The sequence below is a fragment of the Xenopus laevis genome, chromosome 7S, assembly GCF_017654675.1.
Source record: "Xenopus laevis strain J_2021 chromosome 7S, Xenopus_laevis_v10.1, whole genome shotgun sequence".
Lineage (NCBI taxonomy): Eukaryota > Metazoa > Chordata > Amphibia > Anura > Pipidae > Xenopus > Xenopus laevis.
This window is the reverse complement of record NC_054384.1, coordinates 109,092,180-109,114,643: the sequence shown is the minus strand read 5'-3', so window position 1 is coordinate 109,114,643 and position 22,464 is coordinate 109,092,180. Positions and strand designations below refer to the sequence as shown.

At 42.8% G+C, this 22,464-nt stretch overlaps 1 protein-coding gene across 4 annotated transcripts in view; it reads left to right on the top strand.

Moving 5' to 3' along the window:
• The window catches only part of gramd1a.S (GRAM domain containing 1A S homeolog), an 87,409-nt gene extending 67,084 nt beyond the window's left edge, over positions 1-20,325 (top strand). For all 4 annotated transcript variants that reach the window (XM_041571724.1, XM_041571727.1, XM_041571726.1 and 1 more), the window contains exons 8-19: positions 2,343-2,458; positions 3,231-3,360; positions 9,014-9,215; positions 11,016-11,171; positions 11,437-11,555; positions 13,460-13,596; positions 14,056-14,159; positions 14,800-14,976; positions 15,057-15,141; positions 17,002-17,109; positions 18,822-18,942; positions 19,079-20,325. In XM_041571724.1, the coding sequence (XP_041427658.1) occupies positions 2,343-2,458; positions 3,231-3,360; positions 9,014-9,215; positions 11,016-11,171; positions 11,437-11,555; positions 13,460-13,596; positions 14,056-14,159; positions 14,800-14,976; positions 15,057-15,141; positions 17,002-17,109; positions 18,822-18,942; positions 19,079-19,165 (1,542 nt within the window). In that variant the 3' untranslated portion in view covers positions 19,166-20,325. The remainder of the gene's footprint in view (positions 1-2,342; positions 2,459-3,230; positions 3,361-9,013; positions 9,216-11,015; positions 11,172-11,436; positions 11,556-13,459; positions 13,597-14,055; positions 14,160-14,799; positions 14,977-15,056; positions 15,142-17,001; positions 17,110-18,821; positions 18,943-19,078) is intronic.
• Positions 20,326-22,464: the final 2,139 nt, after the last annotated feature.

The following is a 22,464-nucleotide window of genomic DNA, read 5'->3' as shown; positions in this document are numbered from 1 at the left end:
ACCACATTTTTCTTTTAACTTATAAGGGCTCAGATTCGGGGAGATTTAGTTGCCCGGCGATAAATCCTCTCTCTTCCTGCCGCTAGAATTTAAAACGCTGGCGGAATGGCATTCGGAACACTTCGGTTTCTGAAGTCGCACAAAGTTTTCTGGCAACTTCGGGCGACTTTGGAAAATGAAGTGCTCCCAGTGCCATCCCGCTGGTAATTTTCATTCTAGTCGGTTCAAGGAGATTAGTCCCCCTGAAGAAGAGGCGATTTATCGCCAGGCCACCAATCTCCGCGAATCTGCCCTGACCCTAATGGCGGCCCTGCTCCCCGTACCCTTCCATTGGAGACATTACAAGTCTGAGTAAGTGTTGCTATACACATAAGTGCACATAGCATCCATAATTCTATGTACAAAGGACCCAGGATCAGAAAGGGCCCCGGCACTGACTCATTAGTAGCCACGTGGCTAAATGTGAGCTGCACGAAACTTGTCCAAACTCATTGTTATCTACTTGCAGAATCACATGTTTATGTTTAACTGAGAGGAACCTAAACCCACAGCCAAAAGTGACTTTCACTTAAACACTTTCCTTACCAGGAACCAATCACTTCAGCTCTAGGACTTTGGTTTTTATATTTATTGATCAGATACACGTCGGTATTTTATCAACCCTGCTGGGCGTCCGATTCGGCTTCACGTTGGGCAACACTACAGGGGGCAGTAGAGATTAAGCAGTGCGCTTTTTGGGCAGGTGAATGACATGGAGGGGCACATCATGGAGCCATAGGTGCGGGTAGATGAACCACGTTCTGTGGCTCTGTGGGGAAGCCAAGTAATTTGAATTTATTTATTATCAATCCATTATTTACAATCAGTGTCTAACTTGATTCTTATTCAACCTTAGAAGATGGATTAGATCAGGGCTGTCCAACTTGGTATCCAGTGGTGTAACTAGAGTGTGCCGACCCAGCAAAATAATATTCACTCCAATCCCCATCCTCCCGCCCACTTCCCATCCCGCCTCTGACACACCCACTCCCCACCCAGACCCCGCCCACTCCCCATCCAGACCCCGCCCACTCCAGCCCCGACTTGCACCCCCCGTCCTCATCGCAGGTAATTAGCTATAGAGGAAGCAAATCCTACAGTCTGGCCCCCCTGCTTCCTCTATAGTTACACCACTGTTAGTATCCATTATCCGGAAACCCATTCTCCAGAAAGCTCAGAATTAGGGGAAGGCGAATTAGGGGAAGGCCATCTTCCATAGACACCATTTTTTCCAATTTTTTAAAACTGAATAATAAAACAGTTGCTTGTACTTGATCCCAACTAAGATATAATTAATCCTTATTGGAAGCAAAACCAGCCTATTGGGTTTATTTAATGTTTACATGATCTTCTAGTAGACTTAAGGTATGAAGATTCAGATTACAGAAAGATCCATTATCCACAAAGCCCCAATTAAAAGTATGGGATCCGTTATCCAGAAACCAGTTACCCAGAAAGCTCTGAATTATGTAACAGCCGTCTCCTATAGACTCCATATTATCCAAATAATCCACATTTTTAGAAATCATTTCCTTTTTCTATGTAATAATAAAACAGTAACTTGTACTTGATCCCAACTAAGATATAATTAATCCTTATTGGAAGCAAAACCAGCCTATTGGGTTTATTTAATGTTTATATGAATTTCTAGTAGACTTAAGGTATGAAGATCCAAATTACTGAAAGATCTGTTATCTGGAAAACCAAAAAGTTCTGGGCATTCTGGATAACAGGTCCCATACCTATAAAACAGTGACAGACAGACTCTGCTGCCACCTGGTGGGTATCTGTGAGTTTGCAGTTCTTATATCAGAATAGAAGTGCTGTGATTGGATAAAAATCTATTTTATACCAGGTGTCATGGAGCGTCTCATATACATATATATTGTACTGATCCTTTATTTTTATTGACATGCTTTTAGTCAGTTATAGACATTGATCCGCCATCAGTAAATGATACTTTTTATTTAAAGGATAAGTAAACCTTTAAAATAAGTGAATGTAAAATTGACAAGGGGGCTATTCTAAGCACTTTTGTAATTTACATTCATTATTTATTTTGTTTTTATTCCAAGATATTAAGGGATACATGTACTGTTAATATGAATGAATTTTGTTCCAACAGCGCCACCTGCTGGTCAGTTTCCCACCAGTCTGACCAGCAAGTAGTCAAGGAAGTTGTCAGGAGAAAGAGGCTGCTCTGATGTTCTTCTGCTTAGGCATAAAATTAGAAATCTTTCTCAAATGATTGTGAATAGACAATAAAGTGTTTGACGTAATGTGTGTGATGTTCTGCCCCCCAGACCCTGTCCCCGCGGGAGCTGTGGCACATTGTACACCAGTGTTACGGGACTGAGCTGGGACTGACCAGTGAGGATGAAGATTATGTGTCATCACGTGACCTGCTGAACGGTTTAGGGTGAGTTTAGTCGAGGTTGGATTGGTTAGTGGGTGGGAGAGCTAAGTTGAGTCAACTAGTTACAGGGTACAAGCTGCCCTTACAGTAAAATGTGAATAAGGGGGAGTATGGAATTCTGGGGAAGAGCCCCCCTGGTGGTGTTGGTCCATACAGCACAAGTCAGGCCCTGTGTATAATGTTGGGGTTCCCCTACTGAAAGGATAAGTAAACCTTTACAATAAGTGAATGTAAAATTAATGAGGTGGGTATTCTAAGCAATTTTGCCATGTACATTCATTATATATATTGTTTTTATTCCAAGATATTAAGGGATGCATGTACTGTTAATATGAATGAATTGTGTTACAACATCACCACCTGCTGGTCAGTTTCCCACCAGTCTGACCAGCAAGTAGTCAAGGAAGTTGTCAGGAGAAAGAAAGAGGCTGATGTTCTTCTGCTTAGGAATAAAATTAGAAACCTTTCTCACATCTTTCCTAAGCAGAAGAACATCAGCCTCTTTCTTTCTCCTGACAAATTCCTTGACTACTTGCTGGTCAGACTGGTGGGAAACTGACCAGCAGGTGGTGCTGTTGTAACAAAATTCATTCATATTAACAGCACATGTATCCCTTAATATCTTGGAATTAAAAGAAAATAAATAATAAATGTACATTGCAAAATTTCTTAGAATACCCCCTTCATTAATTTTACATTCACTTATTTTAAAGGTTTACTTATCCTTGAAGGATTTGCTGTAAACAGTAAGAATAATACCATCTCTCACCTGCAGGGGGAGTGAAGATTTCCCTGAGAGTACAGACCTGAGTGACACTTCCTCGCGTGGTGAAATCAAACTCAGCGCCAGCCCCCAGCTGCCCCCAGCCGACTCCTTCACCTCTCTCACCGACGGCATGATAACCGTAAGGCATTCACCTGGCTGGAACTATTTGTCTTATCTGTCTATAGTACTCGCTACTGAGATATGTGCTTGAGAAGTGTGACTTGCTGCCTGTGTACCCCGGACACCCATGAGCTATGGGCAACTCCCTGCAACTCCCAGTGCTATGTAATGGCCATTTAAAGGAGAAGTAAACCCCTCATTAAACCCTACCCTACATAGACCCCCCCCCTCCTCCCCCTCTCCAGCCTAGCTGCCCTCCGGGCAAATGCCCCAAACTTTTTACTTACCCCTCAGTGAGATTCACAGCATCGGAGTTCACGGACGCCATCTTTTTCTCTTCAGTCTTCATTGGAAAGTAAGTTCCGTATCGGCGCATGCGCAGTTGGAGCAGTCTTCGGGTTTTTGTCAACTGCGCATGCGCCAAAAGTCACGGTAATTGCCGAAGCGCCAGCAGAAGACCCAAAGAAGACCAAAGAAGAAGAAGATGGGGCCTGTGAACTCCGATGCTGTGAATCTGCACCGAGGGGTAAGTAAAAAGTTAGGGGCATTTGCCCGGGGTAACAGCTAAGCTGGGGAAGGAGGAGGGAGGGGGTCTATGTAGGGTAGGGGGTAGGGTTTTTTTTAATAAGGGGTTTACTTCTCCTTTAAAGGGCATGTAAGGCCAAAAATGAAATCCCATTTTTACTTTCTTTAATGATAAAGAATCCTATCTCCAATATATTTTAATTAAAAAATCTGTACCGTTTTTATAAGAAACCTGACTGTATGTGGTGAAATTCTCCTTTCATTTACTGCTGTGGATAGGAATTGTCAGACAGTCCCTAACTGCTCTGCAGGGAAACAATCATACTTATGTACAGCAGGGGGAGCCCTCCCCTTACTTCCCAGCCATGCAGAACTCAAGCAGCTTTGTTTGTTTCCCTGTAGAGCAGTCGGAGACTGTGTAGAGATTTGTATTGGATTTTATTTTTGCCTTTACCCCCCCTTTACTGTTTCCAACTCCAGCTGCAGGGACAAAGATCATGGAGGCAGATTTAAACAGATAAACTGGGATTCTATTTGGAGGATTATTTTGCTGCAGCCACTGTTTCTGCAGAGTTGGAGAAAGTTTTTATTAAACAATACAAAAACTATTAAATCCACATTAGATTACATGACAACACAGGACCCAGTGCAGTCTGTATATTCTGATTATTAATCAGTCTTGTTGTAACGGCTTCTGGCAGATATTATTTGACTTGTGCTGTTTTGATCATTTATGACGATCCCTAAGCAGCCCAGACCACACTGAGCATGTGCACAGTCTTGGTCTTGCAAAGATGTATAACAAAGTTACAAGATGGTGACCCCCTGTGGCCAACTTTGAAAGCATAAATCATTTGTTTGATTAGACTTGTGGTGCAGTAAGTTCATGTTTATGTTTAGTATACAAAATACAGCATTTCTAGCCTTATTCTATTTTACACTTTACTTCCCCTTTAAGCACCTTACCCTTAGGTGGATCCTGTTTCCTGGTGCACGGCTCAACCAGATTAAATAAACTGAAGTCTAGTAGTTGCTTCAAACCAGACAAACTTCTTTATTAAACAAACAGGCAGTTTAGCAGCATCACCGTTCAGCTCATTCACATCAAGTAGTGGAAAGTTATAGTCATAGGAATAGTTTATAAGATACTGTAGGAATTGTTCCAATTTCGAGTCTACCCAGTTAAGAAAGAGATTAAATGTTCATGGTTACGCATGGGTTGTTCACATTCAGACAACTAGTGGTTTTCAAATCACCAGAAATAAAGACTTTTTCCAATTATGTTGTAAAATTGTAACAGTTCAGAGTCTGCACCTGAATTACTGAGCTGTCAGACTCAAACACCAGAGACACCAACATTCAACATTAAACTTAGATTTTGGAAAAACAGTAAAAAAATAAACAATGGAAAGTAGTTAAAAAAAAGTCTTTATTTTCTGGGGAATAATCTGAAAACAACTCAAGCATATTTGAAAGCCAGAGAAAGGAATTGTGAAGAATTTTACCAATTCCTTCTTATACTAGAAAATACAAATGGCAGCAAGACTCTAATGATAACATTTATTATTCCACTGAATTCTCTTTAGAATTTAATAAGATTTGCCATAGTATTAAACGATTTCTTCCTGTATTATATAGTGACTCGAAGTTAAACGATATACTACGAAGCCACCCTATTAAATTTGTCTCTCGGAAGGCACCGACTCTAGCAAATAAATTGGCTCCTAGTATGATAACTTATATAAGTAAATAATTAATAATAATATTTAATAATAAATAAATGAAATAAATAAACAAACAAATAAATAAACGTTATCAAATAAATAAATAAATTGTCTCCTAGTATGATAACTTATCTACATAAATAAATAATTAATAATAATAAATAAATAATTATAATAAATACATTAAATAAATAAACAAAAAAATAAATAAACTCTAGCAAATAAATAAATAAATTGGCTCCTAGTATGATAACTTATATACATAAATAAATAATTAATAATAATACATAAATAATTATAATAAATAAATTAAATGAATAAACAAAAAAATAAATAAACTCTACAAATAAATTGTCTCCTAGTATGACAACTTATATAAATAAATAATTAATAATAATAAATACTGAATAAATAAATAATAATAAATAAATGAAATAAATAAACAAGCACATAAATAAACTTTATCAAATAAATAAATTAATTGGCTCCTAGGATGATAACTTATATACATAAATAAATAATAATTAAACAATTATAATAAATAAATATATAAATAAACGCTAGCAAATAAATAAATAAATTAGCTCCTAGTATGATAACTTATATAAATAAATAATAATAATAAATAAATAATAATAAATAAATTAAATAAATAAACTATCAAATAAATAAATTAATTGGCTCCTAGTATGATAACTTATATACATAAATAAATAATTATTAAACAATTATAATAAATAAATATATAAATAAACTTTATCAAATAAATAAATAAATTGTCTCCTAGTATGATAACTTATATAAATAAATAATAATAATAAATAAATAATAATAAATAAATTAAATAAATAAACTCTATCAAATAAATAAATAAATTGGCTACTAGTATGATAACATATATAAATAAATAATAATAAATAAATTAAATAAATAAACTATCAAACAAATAAATAAATAAATTGGCTCCTAGTATGATAACATATAAATAAATAAATAATAATAATAAATAAATAATAGTAAATAAATTAAATAAATAAACTCTCACAAATAAATAAATTGGCTACTAGTATGATAACTATATAAATAAAACGGTTACAGACAGTTGGTAGGTAGTCACGTGGAGCTAATACACGTAAAACTTACAAAGTTATGGCTAAAAGTGTTGTTTTTAAATCGAATGCTACACAGAAACAACATAAAATGAGACACTATGGCAACTGTAATTCTAAAGAAGTGATTTATTTGTTGGAATGTTTGAATTGCCATAAACAATACGTTGGCCATACCATCCGTTCTCTTAAAGGACCAGTAACATAATTTTTTTTTTTTTAAATTTTGTTAGTATACATTGAAAAAATAACACCAAGACAAATTAAACTTTAAAATTGCAAAATCTTTATTAAGAAATAACTTACCGAAACTCCGCTTGCGCTCCTCTTCAGAAAATCCGACAGGGCGACAATCCATCGTGCGGCTCTCGATTTCTCCACCCTTCCTTATAGGAGATAGCCAGGGAGGAGAAATCGAGCGGCACACAATGGATTGTCGCCATGACGCATTTTCTGAATAGGAGCGCAAGCGGAGTTTCGGTAAGTTATTTCTTAATAAAGGCTTCGCGATTTTAAAGTTAAATTTGTCTTTGTGTTTTTTTTTCAATGTTACTGGTCCTTTAAAGAGGTTGTTCACCTTTGAATTAACTGTTAATATGACGTAGAGACTGATATTCTGAGACCATTTGCAATGCAAGTTTTCATTTTTTATTATTTGTGTTTTTTGAGTTATTTAGATTTTTATTCAGCAGCTCTCCAGTTTGCAGTTTCAATCAATCCAGTTGCTAGGGTCTAAATTACCCTAGCAACCATGCATTGATATGAATAAGAGACTGGAATATGAATAGGAGAGGCCTGAATAGAAAGATAAACAATAAAAAGTAACAATAACAATACATTTGTAGCCTTACAGAGCATTTGTTTTTTAGATGGGTTCAGTGACCCCCCATTTGAAAGCTGGAAAGAATCAGAAGAAGGCAAATAATTCAAAAACTATAACATAGAAAAAATGAAGACCAATTGAAAAGTTGCTTAGAGTTAGCAGTTCTATAACATCCTAAAAGTTTTCTTAAAGGTGAACCACCACCATTAAAAGTAGGATCAGAGAACATATTTACTCCATTGATAAGGAAACCATTAATTCCCCATTGGGTAGACCATTTAAAGACTGTACCAGCAGAAGCTCCAAGGACCTAATAGTCCAAATTATAAAAAAAGTTGGGACTTCAGTCAGAGGAGGCGATTTTTTAAGAACTTTGAATTCCAGAGATGCTTTCTGGATATTTGAACAAAACACACGTTCCCATAGGTCTCAACTCTAGTGGCAATATTTCATATATTACCTGCAATAACTGTTCACTAGCTAAACTGTCAGTTACTTTCACTCTTAAAGCAACTATAACCAGAACTTCTACCTCTAACCAAAACTGTCCCTAACTGGCCTGACAGCAGCTCAGTCCCAATCCTGTACTCACCTCCCCGCAAGGTGGGATCTAGGAAAAGAGCCCTGAGCACTAGTGTTGCGCGGGCCAACCCGATACCCGCGGGTCGGCGGGTTCGGGTCGACCTCGCAGTGCTCCTCGCGGGTGGTGGGCTGGTGCGGGTTGAGCTCTTCTCCTGCTCTCCCCGCCCGCCACCTTCAAATGCCGGCATCTGACTTCCGGTTTTATAGTCTTGCGTCTGCTCGCCACACCCCTTTTGTGACATCATCGGTGGGGTGGCGCGGGTCTATAAAGGGACCCCGGAAGAGCGGGCGCGGGTTGTGCATGGTGGGTTAGGGTCGGGTGCGGGTCAGGGAAACCCTGACCCGCACATAACTACTGAGCATGTGTTCTCCCTTTTATACAGAATTATACTGCCACCTACTGGGCAAACCTTGACCTACATCAAAAACCTACATCAAACTGCTAACCCCAATAAAAGGGACATAGTTGCCTGGATCAATCAAATATAGGGGAAATATAAGAGTAAAACAGGCAGTTTCCTCTGGGTTTCTACATATATATCTACTAAATTTATTAGCATCTATAATAATGTAATGACACTGTTCCTTTAAGAGGGCCCCATTCAAACACCAGTAGAGATCGGGATGGTTTATAAATGTGACTCCTTAGTTACATTTAGTGTCAGATTTAAAATATAAAAGTTTTTTTCCCGGGGGAATATGTCATTTTCGTTCGAATTCAAATCATATGAATCGAAGTAACAACGCAATCGATTGAATTCAATTCAAAGTTTTTCCAAAAAAAACAAACAAACTGATTTTTCAAAGTCCACCAATTGACTCCAAATAGGTTCTAGGAGGTCATTCATTTGAATTTTCACTTCGACCCTTGATAAATCTGCTCTCTAGTGTAATAATGTTTTTTTTTAGCCAGCGGAAGATGCGGCCAGCCAATCAGATGCCCAGTCGGACTCTCAGTTGGAAGGCTCCTCCAGTCAGACGGTGACTCCTCTCTCGGAGATGGCTAGCTCGGGGCTCCTGGACTCCCTTCCTGCTCTGGATTTATTGGCCAGCGAAGAATTGCCCACTGATCCCAGTAACAGTTCCACCCCCAGCTCTACTCAGGACGAGGGTGAGTGTGAGAGCGAAGAAGTCTCTCTCCAAGGGGGACATTGGGTTACATTGTAGAACCGGAAATCACTGAGCATAAATGTAATGGCCATTGTTTCAATGGAAATTAAAGGAGAAGCTCAACAAAGAAGGAAGAAATGTATCAGCCCAGCACCACAGCTGCTTGCAGATGCCCCAGTAGCTCCCCATCTTCTTTTCTGCTGATTCACTGCACATGCTCTGTGCTGCTGACACTTACTGAGCTTAGGGACCCACTCACAATATACAGTACACATAGAATAGAAATGTCACAATATAAGGCTGATTAGTATTTAATACAGATAATTACTACATGGCAGCACAGAAACCAGTGCAATTAGCATCAGAATTGAATAATCAGCAAACCTGTAGCATCAGCTTATATTACAGCCAGGGAAGCTCATTTTCTGCTGGATAATTAGTGACGAGCCCTAAGCTTAGCTTCTCAACAGCCAATCAGAGCCCACTGAGCATGTGAGTGTCACAGACACACAAACAATGCCTAACAAGATCCAAGATTGGGAGCTGCTGGGGGTAATGCAAAGACCAAGACCATTACTGATATAGGGCTGGAATAGTATTTGAAAAGCAGTATTTCTATTTTTTTTTATTAGGTTTTAGTTCCCCTTTACATCCCTACAAAAATAATTGGCTGCATGTTTGCAGACTAATTAGGCTAAGATTTGGGGTTATGACAGATTTGCTTATAAGCTACCGAGGGTCCCTGAAACAAGAGCTGATTTAGGGTATTCCCTGAAAATAGAAATTTTAGTGTGAAAATGTGTTTCCTGGCGAGGAAGGGGTTAATAAGTGCAATGTTGGTCCCACTGTGATTCTGCACAAGTTCCTGTAGCTACTGGGGCCCCCTGCTGTTACTACTGGGGTACTTATTGCTCTGTAGACCTTTGTGCTTGTAACTTGCCCCTTTGTAGTGGGGGTGGGTCAGCCTGAGACCACCCGCAATTATTGACTCTGGTGCCCCCTGGTGTTCACGTGTCACTGTGATACTTGTTTGGGGGATAAGTGATATGTTAATAAGCAATGACTCCGGCGCTGTGATACAGGAGTCTCACTGGTTAATATTATACACCGGAACATCTGCTGCAGGATAACAAGGTTTGTTTCCCATGTGCTTGTGATGTCATAATGCTGTGATGCGCTGGTACAGCCTCGGAAACACCCTTTCTACACACACATAACAATCTTTTCTATTGCCATATCTCCTGTGGGGGAGCCTCCTTCAAATTCCACTCTCTGTACAGACTATGAGCAAATTTAGGGACTGTTCCTGCTGAATTGTGCTTAGTACAGGGGATACCTATGCTGTCATAGTTTTATGGGATCTCTCTGTACAGACTATGAGCAAACTTAGGGACTGTTCCTGCTGAATTGTGCTTAGTACAGGGAATACCTATGCTGCCATAGTTTTATGGGATCTCTCTGTACAGACTATGAGCAAACTTAGGGGACTGTTCCTGCTGAATTGTGCTTAGTACAGGGGATACCTATGTACCATAGTTTTATGGGATCTCTCTGTACAGACTATGAGCAAACTTAGGGGGATGTTCCTGCTGAATTGTGCTTAGTACAGGGAATACCTATGCTGCCATAGTTTTATGGTATCTCTCTGTACAGACTATGAGCAAACTTAGGGACTGTTCCTGCTGAATTGTGCTTAGTACAGGGAATACCTATGCTTTCATAGATTTATGTGATCTCTCTGTACAGACTATGAGCAAACTTAGGGACTGTTAGTAAACAAACCTTAATCTCACTCTTTCAGAAGCCAGTACTGTGCCTAAAGACACCCCCTCGTCGGACCTCACAGGCAGGCTACATATCAATGCCGTGTATCACATCAGTGCTGAGCACCTGCAGCACTCACTGACCACTGACACACAATTTATGCAGGATTTCATGGAGCAGCGGAAATTCACAGGTAACTTTCTCTCCTTTAAAGGGAAAGTTTTATCACTGAAGGGTTGGAGACCAAAGAGAATAAAGATTTATTATATAACCTGCAGACAGGAAGTTGTCACTAAACCCCTGGGCCAATCAGAAAACGTCTCTGCCACTGCCCATAGGTAACTGGACCAGGACTGAGCGCTATATGGAATTAACCCTCTAGGTTCCCATAAATTCCCAATAACACTTGAGCTGCAGGGGGATAATAACTGTGTCGATATGACTCTGTCTCTCTACAGACATCACAGTGAATCCCTGGATGAGGGACAGCAGTGGGAAACAGTCTCGTATAATTCATTACACAATCCCCATCAATAACCCTCTGGGGCCCAAATCTGCCCCCGCTGTGGAAACTCAGGTGAGACGTATAACTGCCCTGAATGTCTCTGTGTCCTTCTCTGTACTCTCAGCTCACTCTGTGGCTCTTTCTGTTCTACCCCAGGCAGTGTCTGTGAGTTCTCTGTCCCTTTGTGTGTTTGTGCCCCACTGTGTGTTTGTGTCTCGCTTTCTCCCCACTGTCTCTGCCTATGCAATAATATTCATGCCATTATATCTCATTCTCTCGGTCTCTCCGTCTGTCTCTTGCTATGTGTCTCACCCTCTCTGTCTGTGCACCTTTATCTGTCTGTCACTCGTCTCCTGTCCAAATATCTGTCTGTGCCCAAGTCTTACACTCTGTATGTACAGTACATGTCTCTGTCTGTCTTTCTGTGAGTGTATGTATGTACCCTGCTTGTCTGTCTGTGCCTTCGGCTTTATGTGCGACTCTTTTAATCTGCATCTGTGTGCACTAATTCTGTCTCTCTGTTGGGGTTTCTGTCTGTCTGTCTGCTCATTACCTGACTCTCTCCCCTCTGTCGGGGTTTCTGTCTGTCTCTCTCTGACCTCTGTCTCTATGTTGGGGTTTCTGTCTCTCTCTCTCCGTTTGGGTTTCTGTCTGTCTCTCTCACCTCTGTCTCTGTTGGGGTGTCTGTCTGTCTCTCTCACCTCTGTCTCTCCGTTGGGGTGTCTGTCTGTGTCTCCATTGGGGTGTCTGTCTGTCTCTCACCTCTGTCTCTCCGTTGGGGTGTCTGTCTCTCTCACCTCTTTCTCTCCGTTGGGGTGTCTGTCTGTCTCTCACCTCCGTCTCTCCATTGGGGTGTCTGTCTGTCTCTCACCTCTGTCTCTCCATTGGGGTGTCTGTCTCTCTCTCTCACCTCTGTCTCTCCGTTGGGGTGTCTGTCTGTCTCTCCCCTCTGTCTCTCTGTTGGGGTTTCTGTCTGTCTGTCTGCTCATTACCTGACTCTCTCCCCTCTGTCGGGGTTTCTGTCTGTCTCTCTCTGACCTCTGTCTCTATGTTGGGGTTTCTGTCTCTCTCTCTCCGTTTGGGTTTCTGTCTGTCTCTCTCACCTCTGTCTCTGTTGGGGTTTCTGTCTGTCTCTCTGTTGGGGTGTCTGTCTGTCTCTCTCACCTCTGTCTCTCCGTTGGGGTGTCTGTCTGTGTCTCCATTGGGGTGTCTGTCTGTCTCTCACCTCTGTCTTTCCGTTGGGGTGTCTGTCTCTCTCACCTCTTTCTCTCCGTTGGGGTGTCTGTCTGTCTCTCACCTCCGTCTCTCCATTGGGGTGTCTGTCTGTTTCTCACCTCTGTCTCTCCATTGGGGTGTCTGTCTCTCTCTCTCACCTCTGTCTCTCCGTTGGGGTGTCTGTCTGTCTCTCCCCTCTGTCTCTCTGTTGGGGTTTCTGTCTGTCTCTCTCTCCCCTATGTCTCTCTGTTGGGTTTCTGTCTGTCTCTCTCACACCTCTGTCTCTCCGTTGGGGTGTCTGTCTCTCTCCCCTCTGTCTCTCTGTTGGGGTTTCTGTCTGTCTCTCTCTCCCCTATGTCTCTATGTTGGGGTGTCTGTCTGTCTCTCTCACCTCTGTCTCTCCGTTGGGGTGTCTGTCTCTCTCTCACCTCTGTCTCTCTGTTGGGGTTTCTGTCTGTCTCTCTCACCTCTGTCTCTCCTTTGGGGTGTCTGTCTCTCTCTCTCACCTCTGTCTCTCCGTTGGGGTGTCTGTCTCTCTCTCACCTCTGTCTCTCCGTTGGGGTGTCTGTCTCTCTCTCACCTCTGTCTCTCTGTTGGGGTTTCTGTCTGTCTCTCTCACCTCTGTCTCTCCGTTGGGGTGTCTGTCTGTCTCTCTCACCTCTCTCCCTGTTGCGGTGTCTATCTGTCTCTCTCCCCTCTGTCTCTCCGTTGGGGTGTCTGTCTGTCTGCTCATTACCTGCCCCTCTCCGTGCCCCCCGCAGACTCTGCACAGTGTGAAGGGATCGGTGTGTACCCTCAATACCCAGGTTATAACTCAGGGGATCCCGTACCAGGATTATTTCTACACGTGTCACAGGTATTGCATCAGCAGCGTGGGCAAGAACAAGGCCCGACTCAGGTAAGTGGCCCACTCTCTGCACTAGCCCTTGCTCTGTGCCCACACTATGTACCACCTGCTGAATGAAATGGGCAAGTCAGAAAGTTTAGTGTTTGTGCCCACTCATTACTTGTTCCTGTGCCCACTCCATTAGCCAAGTTGTCGGTATATGAGACATAAATCTGCCAGAGATCCCACATTCCCGTATGTTATTAGTGTCAGAGAAATCATCACGACATGTGACAAGTAAATGTTCCCACTCACCTGTCTACCTGTTTATTATCAGCCCACCAGTCAGACGAGCCAATCAGAATGTACCACTCCCTCTGCCTGTGAGATACATCACTGACATCAGCCTGTGCCCCCTACTCTCATGACTCATATTCCTGCCCAGAATAAACTTTCTTCTCCCGCACAGATGATCCACTTTATATTCCAGCTCCTACATTTTTTTTGTTGGGCCCCTGCCTCTCCCCCCAGGGTTTCCTCTGAGATTTGCTACAGGAAACAACCGTGGAGCCTGGTGAGAGCCATCATAGAGAAGAACTCCTGGAATGGCATGGAGGAGCACTTCAGTCTGCTGGGTACGTATAGTGCCAACACTCTATCACCAGGGATGTACTAGAATCTCAGCTGCCATAAAGCAGGACAGGACTGTTGCTTACAATGGGGATCAGATAGGATCTGTGCAGCCACTGGGACAGAATGTTCTGTTATACAGATAGCTAGAATCTCAGCTGCCATAAAGCAGGACAGGACTGCTGCTTACAATGGGGATCAGATAGGATCTGTGCAGCCACTGGGACAGAATGTTCTGTTATACAGATAGCTAGAATCTCAGCTGCCATAAAGCAGGGCAGGACTGCTGCTTACAATGGGGATCAGATAGGATCTGTGCAGCCACTGGGACAGAATGTTCTGTTATACAGATAGCTAGAATCTCAGCTGCCATAAAGCAGGACAGGACTGCTGCTTACAATGGGGATCAGATAGGATCTGTGCAGCCACTGGGACAGAATGTTCTGTTATACAGATAGATAGAATCTCAGCTGCCATAAAGCAGGGCAGGACTGCTGCTTACAATGGGGATCAGATAGGATCTGTGCAGCCACTGGGACAGAATGTTCTGTTATACAGATAGCTAGAATCTCAGCTGCCATAAAGCAGTACAGGACTGCTGTTTTATGGTATAAACATCCTCTTCTCCTCCCTTTTCTCTTTCAGCCGAGGCTGTGGTGAAGCTGGAGCAGTCGTGCATGGAGGAGATGGGGGGCAGGGAGAAGCCTGTCCTGCGACGGAGGAAGCGCACTCTGAGCTGGAAGGCGCATCACAACGACACCATTAACACCGCTGCCCCCCAACTGGAAAGTGAAAGGGTGTCGCGTAACTCCAGGGTTTCAGGTACAAAGGGCAGGGGGGAAATAGAAGCTCAGTAGCGCCACACGCTGGTCACATACTCATTTCTTATTCTCACCCCACAGGCAGCATCTCCTCTCATCTCTCCCAACTCTCCAACAGGGACACGTCCAGCAACATCCCCAACGCTCTGTTTGTTATCAGTATTGTGTGAGTAACGCGCCCGACCCTCATACCCGGAACATTCCACTGATCAGAACAGGGAAAGAAACCGATACAAAGACAATCAGTCAGTTCTGCCTTTAAAAAGAAACCCTAAAAATGTGGCTAAAAATGCCATATTTTATATACAGGTAGGGATGCACCAAATCCACTATTTTGGATACAGCCAAACCCCCGAATCCTTAGTTAAAGATTCAGACCATACTGAACCGAATCCTAATTTGAATATGCAAATTAGGGGTGGGAAGGGGAAAACTTTTTTTACTTCCTTGTTTTGTGACAAAAATTCACACATTTCCCTCCCCACCCGGTCGGGCAGAAGGATTTGGCCGAATCCTGCTGAAAAAGGCAGAATCCTGGATTCGGTGCATCCCTATATACAGGTATGGGATACATTATCCGGAAACCCATTATCCGAAAAGTTCCAAATTACGGAAAGGCCGTCTCCCATAGACTCCTTTTTAATCCACATAATCTAAAATGATTTCCTTTTTCTGTGTAATAATAAAACAGTCACTTGTACTTGATCCCAACTAAGATATAATTAATCCTTATTGGAGGCAAAACCAGCCTATTGGGTTTATTTCATGTTTATATGATTTTCTAGTAAACGTAAGGTATGAAGATCCAAATTACTGAAAGATCCTTTATCCAGAAAACCCCAGGTCCCAAGCATTCTGGATAACAGGTCCCATACCTGTACAGGAGATTTATCCATTCTCTTGGTTGGTTGCAACAGAACTATATGAAAACATTAAAGTTAATTTAGCCCCAGAATGTCAATAACCTGTACAAGATTTTCTGTAGTATATTCGCAAATTAACTTAAAGGAGAACTAAACCCTAAAAATGAATGTGGCTAAAAATTTCCTATTTTCATAGTGAACTTATTGCATGAGGCTAAAGTTTGAGCTTGTCAATAGCAGCAATGATCCAGGACTTCAAACTTGTCACAGGGGGTCACCATCTTGGAAAGTGTCTGTGACACTCACATGCTCAGTGGGCTCTGATTGGCTGTTGAGAAGCTAAGCTTAGGGCTCGTCACTAATTATCCAGCAGAAAATGAGCTTCCCTGGCTGTAATATAAGCTGATGCTACAGGTTTGCTGATTATTCAATTCTGATGCTAATTGCACTGGTTTCTGTGCTGCCATGTAGTAATTATGTGTATTAATTACTAATCAGCCTTATATTGTGACATTTCTATTCTATGTGTACTGTATATTGTGAGTGGCTCCCTAAGCTCAGTAAGTGACAACAGCACAGAGCATGTGAATCAGTGAATCAGCAGAAAAGAAGATGGGGAGCTACTGGGGCATCTTTGGAGACACAGATCTTTACTGCTAAAGGGCTGTGGTTGCCTTGGGCTGGTACAGAAACACAAAACATCATGTACAACATTTCTAGCTACTTCTTTAGTTAGGCTTTAGTTCTCCTTTAATCGATCACTTGGCTGCAGTCGCTTCCCAGACACAGTAACATGAAATGCTAAAGAACAACCAGAGACACCTGGGGGCTCCTGTCCCTGTCGGCTCATTGGGATCTTCTTCCTTCTGAGTCAATATCACTGTGTGGACTTTGACTTGGCAGAGCCACCGTACAATACTGGGCATTTCTTGAACCTGTTCAGCCACCGTAATAACTATATAGAAGTACAGTATATATAAATCCTAATAGTTGTTCTGGCACAAGATTCTTCATTGGTGGCACATGCCCTGTACGTCAGTCTGTGGCCACGTGAGGCTCAAGCATCTGCCCGTGGCACAGGGAACATGTGAGAGGAACATTTCGGTGGCATTGGAGCAACTCCCTGGACCCCTCATTGTCCTCACCTTTTGTGTTTTCCACAGGCTGCTGGTCCTGGTGATTCTGAACTTGATGCTCTTCTATCGCCTCTGGTCTCTGGAGCACACGGCTCGGACATTCCAGACGTGGCAAAACTACGCCGTGTCCCAAGGGTAATTACTGATAATAATCTGGGGGGGGGGCACAGAATATGTTGTAGCCTGGCTACCCCTTTTATTTTCTCCCACTCCTCCAGTTTTTGTCTTCCTGTCCTCTCTTTGCTGAAAGGCTGATTTGGGGAGCACTATTGGGGGGCACCTAGCATGAGGGCCGCCATCAGAAATCATGGGGCCCTGTAAAGCAAAATTTTTTGGGCTCCCTGGTCCCCGCCCACCCCGATCCGGCCCCCAAGCCCCACCCCAGATCCCACCCACCCCACACCACAGTAAAAAGTCAACACAGACACTAGCGCTAAAACCGGTAAACCCCACTCACAAGTTATAAAAAGCCATTGGTGGTCAGGGCCCCCTTATAATTAAAAAAAAAATTGGTGGCCAGTGTCCCAGATAAATATTTTTAAAAAATCATTGGTGGTCAGGGGTCCCCCTATAAATTAAAAAAAAAACAGTAGCGCCAGGGTCCCCCATAAAAGTTTTTACAAAAACATTGGTAGTCAGGGCCCCCTACAAGTTTAAAAAAATCATTGGTGGCCAGGAGTTCAATAAAATAAAGAAATAAAAAATTGGTGTTCAGTGGAACTTACCTTGTTCTTCTTCAGCTTTTTCGGTTTCCTTCGGCTCCTTTGTGGCTTTAAGACTTTTCGTGGCTTCAGGACTTCAACTTTGGGTCTTTTCGTCGCGGCTTCGATGTGGCTTCAGGTCTTTTCTGCTTGGCTTTGAGTCTTTTCAGCCCAGCTTCTGGTCTTTTTCGGTGCAGAATAAGTCTTCAGCGTGGCTTTGGGTCTTTTCACTTTTATGCTCAGCTTTGGGTATTTTTGGCATGGCTTTGGCTCTTTTCAGCACAGCTTCTGGTCTTTTCTGAGCGGAATTGGGTCTTCAGCATGGCTTTGGGTCTTTTCGGCACGACTTTGGGTCTTCTTCGTGGCTTTGGGTGTTTGGCATGGCTTTGGGTCTTTTCAACGTGGCTTAGGGTCTTTTTGGCATGCTTTTGGGTCTTTTCAGTCCAGCTTCTGGTCTTTTCGGTGCGGAATCGGGTCTTCAGCGTAGCTTTGGAACTTTTCGGCATGGCTTTGGGTCTTTTCGGCTTAGTTTTAGGTCTTTTCGACGTGGCTTTGGGTCGTCGGTGTGGCTTTGGATCTTTTTGGCTTGGCTTTGGGTCTTTTCGCCATGGCTTTAGTTCTTTTCGCCGTGGCTTTGGGCTTCGGGTCTTCGGCATGCTTTTGTCATGGCTTTGGGTCTTTTTAGCACAGCTTCAGGTATTCGGCATGGCTTTGGGTCTTTTTGCCATGGCTTCGGGTCTTTTTAGCGTACAGCTTCAGGTATTCGGTGTGCCTTCGGGATGGCCACGGGTCTTTTTGGTGTGGCTTTGTGTCTTTTCTGCAAGGCTTTTGTGTCTTTTTAGCACAGCTTCGTGTCTTCGGCAGCACATTAACTTTGCAGCACCTCCAGGACCCCCTTTAGGCCTGGTACAGTTGTACCCCCTGTTCCCCCCTGATGCTGGCCATGATCCACATCCATATCAAACATTACCCTATTGCTAATATAGCACTCAACCCACACCACCTACACCATGCCACATACCTAACCCAGCCACGCCCCTCACACTCACCCACCTCAAGCCCAAGGCAAAGCCGTGACCTGCTGCTCATGGACCACCCAGACCTCTACTTTTGCTTCGGCCAATTCTCAACCCTTTCTTGAAACAGGAGGTTCCCCCAGAGTTCCGCAGAGTGGGCCGAGATCCTCGAGCTACAGAAACGGTTCCACGACTCAGAGGTGCAGAAATGGAAGCAGACGCTCCGAGCCTCCGTGCAGCTGCTGGATCAGGTGGGACATTTGATCTCAGGGTCAAAATGAGAAGCTTAGGGGCCCCTACACAGTTACAGCAAGACTCTTATTTCTACTGCCAGTGACCTCTTTGTTCTGTTTCTTCCTCTTCTTTATATCCCCCTTCCTCCTCCAGATGAGGATGTCTCTGCAGAGACTACAGCAGGGGGTCCTGATGGCCGATTCTGCTTCAGAACCTCACGAGGAAGACGCCCTGTCATGAAAGGCAACTGCGAGAATCTTATCCTTTGAGACACTGAGTAAAGGAGTGGATTCAGTCCTCGGAGGAGACAGAGATTAGGTTGATAAATCCAATGCCCTCTCAGAAGAGAGTATCTCGTATGGATCAAACTGAGGACTAACAAACTGCAGCGATTAGAGTGCTGGGAACTGACACCCTGCAGCGATTAAAGTGCTGGCAACTGTCAGCTGCAGGGTGGAGTCACCTATTTACTCACCCTGTTGGTATTAGAGTGCCAGTTACTGGATATTAGACTGCTCCAGGCTTACGTGCAGCTTATCTGAGCCATCTTGTGTTGAGAGTGTAGAAGGTTAGACTCAAGTTTGCCTCCCTCCTGCTATTGTGCAGCCTCCAGCATGTTGAGTCTTGTCGCTCACAATACCTGGGGCCCCGGAGCCTCACAGATGGTGACCCCCCTCGTGCTTGGGGGGGGGTGCAGTTATATTTATTTATATATCATTGGATATCAGTGTTTATGGGGCGTGGCCTCACTTTCAATTGTGTCTAGCCAATGGGATTAGCCCTGTTATGGTGTGTGGTCACAGTTCATACACTGGTGTTATTAGGGGGGATCTATTGACTTTATATAGCGAGTGCGACTATAGGCTCTTTTGCACTGTACATTTATGGGATCCGTTATCCGGAAACCCATTATCCAGAAAATTCCGAATTACGGAAAGGCCGTCTCCCATAGACTCCATTATAATCAATTAATCAAAATTTTGAAAAATGATTTCCTTTTTCTGTGTAATAATAACAGTCGCTTGTACTTGATCCCAACTAAGATATAATTAATCCTTATTGGAGGCAAAACCAGCCTATTGGGTTTATTTAATGTTAATATGATTTTCTAGTAGATTATATAGTAGTATATTTATAGTAGACTAATGGTATGAAGATCTAAATTATGGAAACATCTGTTTTCTGGAAAATCCTAGATCCCGCGCATTCTGGATAACAGGTCCCGTACCTGTACTGTTATGTTTATTTTTTCCCCGCTCTCTCCTATATTTATCGTGCACACAGGGTCCGAAAATGAGGATCCTCTATGTATCCTTTACTATAGGCTGCCCAGCGCACAGTTCCTGTACCAGTTAGTACATAAGGGTGTGAGTATTTGCAGCCTTTACTGGAGGGCGGGGCATTGATTCTCCATCAGACGCTGCACAGACTAATGTAGTTTTCTGATTGGCTGACCCTATGCACATAATTAATATAACAAGGAGAGAGTAATGAATGTACATGGCAAATGTGCTTATAATTAGGACTCTATTGGCTCTAGTGTGTCGCACTGGTTTTGATCGGGGCACAGTCGTTCCTACTGAATAACATGAATATAAGGGGTACACTAATTGTACCCAAAAGCTCTCTGGATGCAGCTATTCATTCAGGGGCCACAGAATGCTTGAATAATAAAGAGCATTGTGGGTAACAAGCCCTTAACTCAACCCCTTGTTTTGCGTTTAAAGAACTTTATGACCACCGATTGGATAGCAGAGTTCCTATCCAGTATTCTGATTGGCTACCGCCTATTCCCCATGCGCTGGCCAATTACAAACTCCCACCTGCAGTTTAATTACAGGGAAGGGTTTATTTGTCGGGTGCAGGTGGCGCAATCTGGCAACGAGCATTTCAGACTGAAACAGATGAACTTAATGTAGAATTTTAGCTATTTATTTATTAGTTTATTCAGATGACAGATTAGCCCTACAGGAATTTTTTCATCTTAATTTATTTCCGTAATGAGAGCGGCCATTGGTTTTGCCCAGTGCTCATCAGCCGCGTCACAACGTTCCGAATGGGCCAATATTGGCCGGGTATCATTCACTGCCAGGCTCCCAGCAGTATCTCTGTGTTGTATTTATTGGGGGGAGGGGGAGCCCCTGTTTATAGAATGGGCTGGACCCATGAACAGGTGATAGTAATAGACACTCGTACCTCAGTAGGCATCAGCCCCCCCTCCCCCCAGACATCGGGCAGAGGGAACATCTGTGAATTTTGGGGGGACCCACATTTGAATGTAATGCCGTTGAAATAACAGCCCCCCGTTGTATATTGAGACTGTACATATCATTGGTTCATTCATTACAATGTTCTTTTTAACATTTCATGCGCGGGGAACAGGTAGGCACCCCAACATTGTGTCTCTGGATTCATATTCCCATAGGGAAGGCTGGGACATTCCGACAGCCCTTTAAAGGATAAGTAAACCATTAAAATAAGTGAGTGTAAAATTAATGAGGGGGCCATTCTAAGCACTTTCGTCATTAACATTCATTATTTATTCTTTTTAGATTCCAAGATATTAAGAGATACATGTTCTGTTAATATGAATGAATTTTGTTACAACAGCGCCACCTGCTGGTCAGTTTCCCACCAGTCTGACCAGCAAGTAGTCAAGGAAGTTGTCAGGAGAAAGAAAGAGGCTGATGTTCTTCTGCTTAGGAAAGATGTGAGAAAGGTTTCTAATTTTATTCCTAAGCAGAAGAACATCAGCCTCTTTCTTTCTCCTGACAACTTCCTTGACTACTTGCTGGTCAGACTGGTGGGAAACTGACCAGCAGGTGGCGCTGTTGTAACAAAATTCATTCATATTAACAGCACATGTATCCCTTAATATCTTGGAATGAAACAAGAAAGAATAATGAATGTACATTTCAAAAGTGCTTAGAATAGACTCCCTCATCAATTTTACATTAACTTTCTTTAAGGTTTACTTATCCTTTAACCCTGTGGACCCGGGGGCCAAATGAAATTTCCCCTTTATTAGAGGACAGTGGGGAGCAGTAGTGTTGGGGCGCAGCCTGCACTCCCCTGGGAGACACCATGAATAGCTGCGACTAAAATGTAAATGTTGCTGCACACACTGTATTTCAGTTATTTTGCACAAATCCATGTACTGTCACTTTAAGTGTTACTTTGATGCCTCGGCACCAGGGGGAGCTGGAGAGGAGGGAGGATGAATTTTCTATATTGTTTTGCTCATGGGGGGGGGGTCTGGATCACTGCAGGGCCCACTGGCTCTGAAAGGGTTAACATCAGAGACTCATCGGCTTGAGTTGCAGTTCAACAACAGCTCAGGAGGCATAACTGGAACTGCCCCAATTGAGACAATTCTACCTTAAAGGGAAAGCATTAAAAGGGCTTGTTCACCTTTAAATTAACTGTTACTATGATGCAGAGAGGGATATTCTGAGACAATTTGTAATTGGTTTTAATTTTTTGTGGTTTTTGAGTTATTTCCTGTTTTATTCAGCAGCTCTCCAGTTTGCAATTTCATC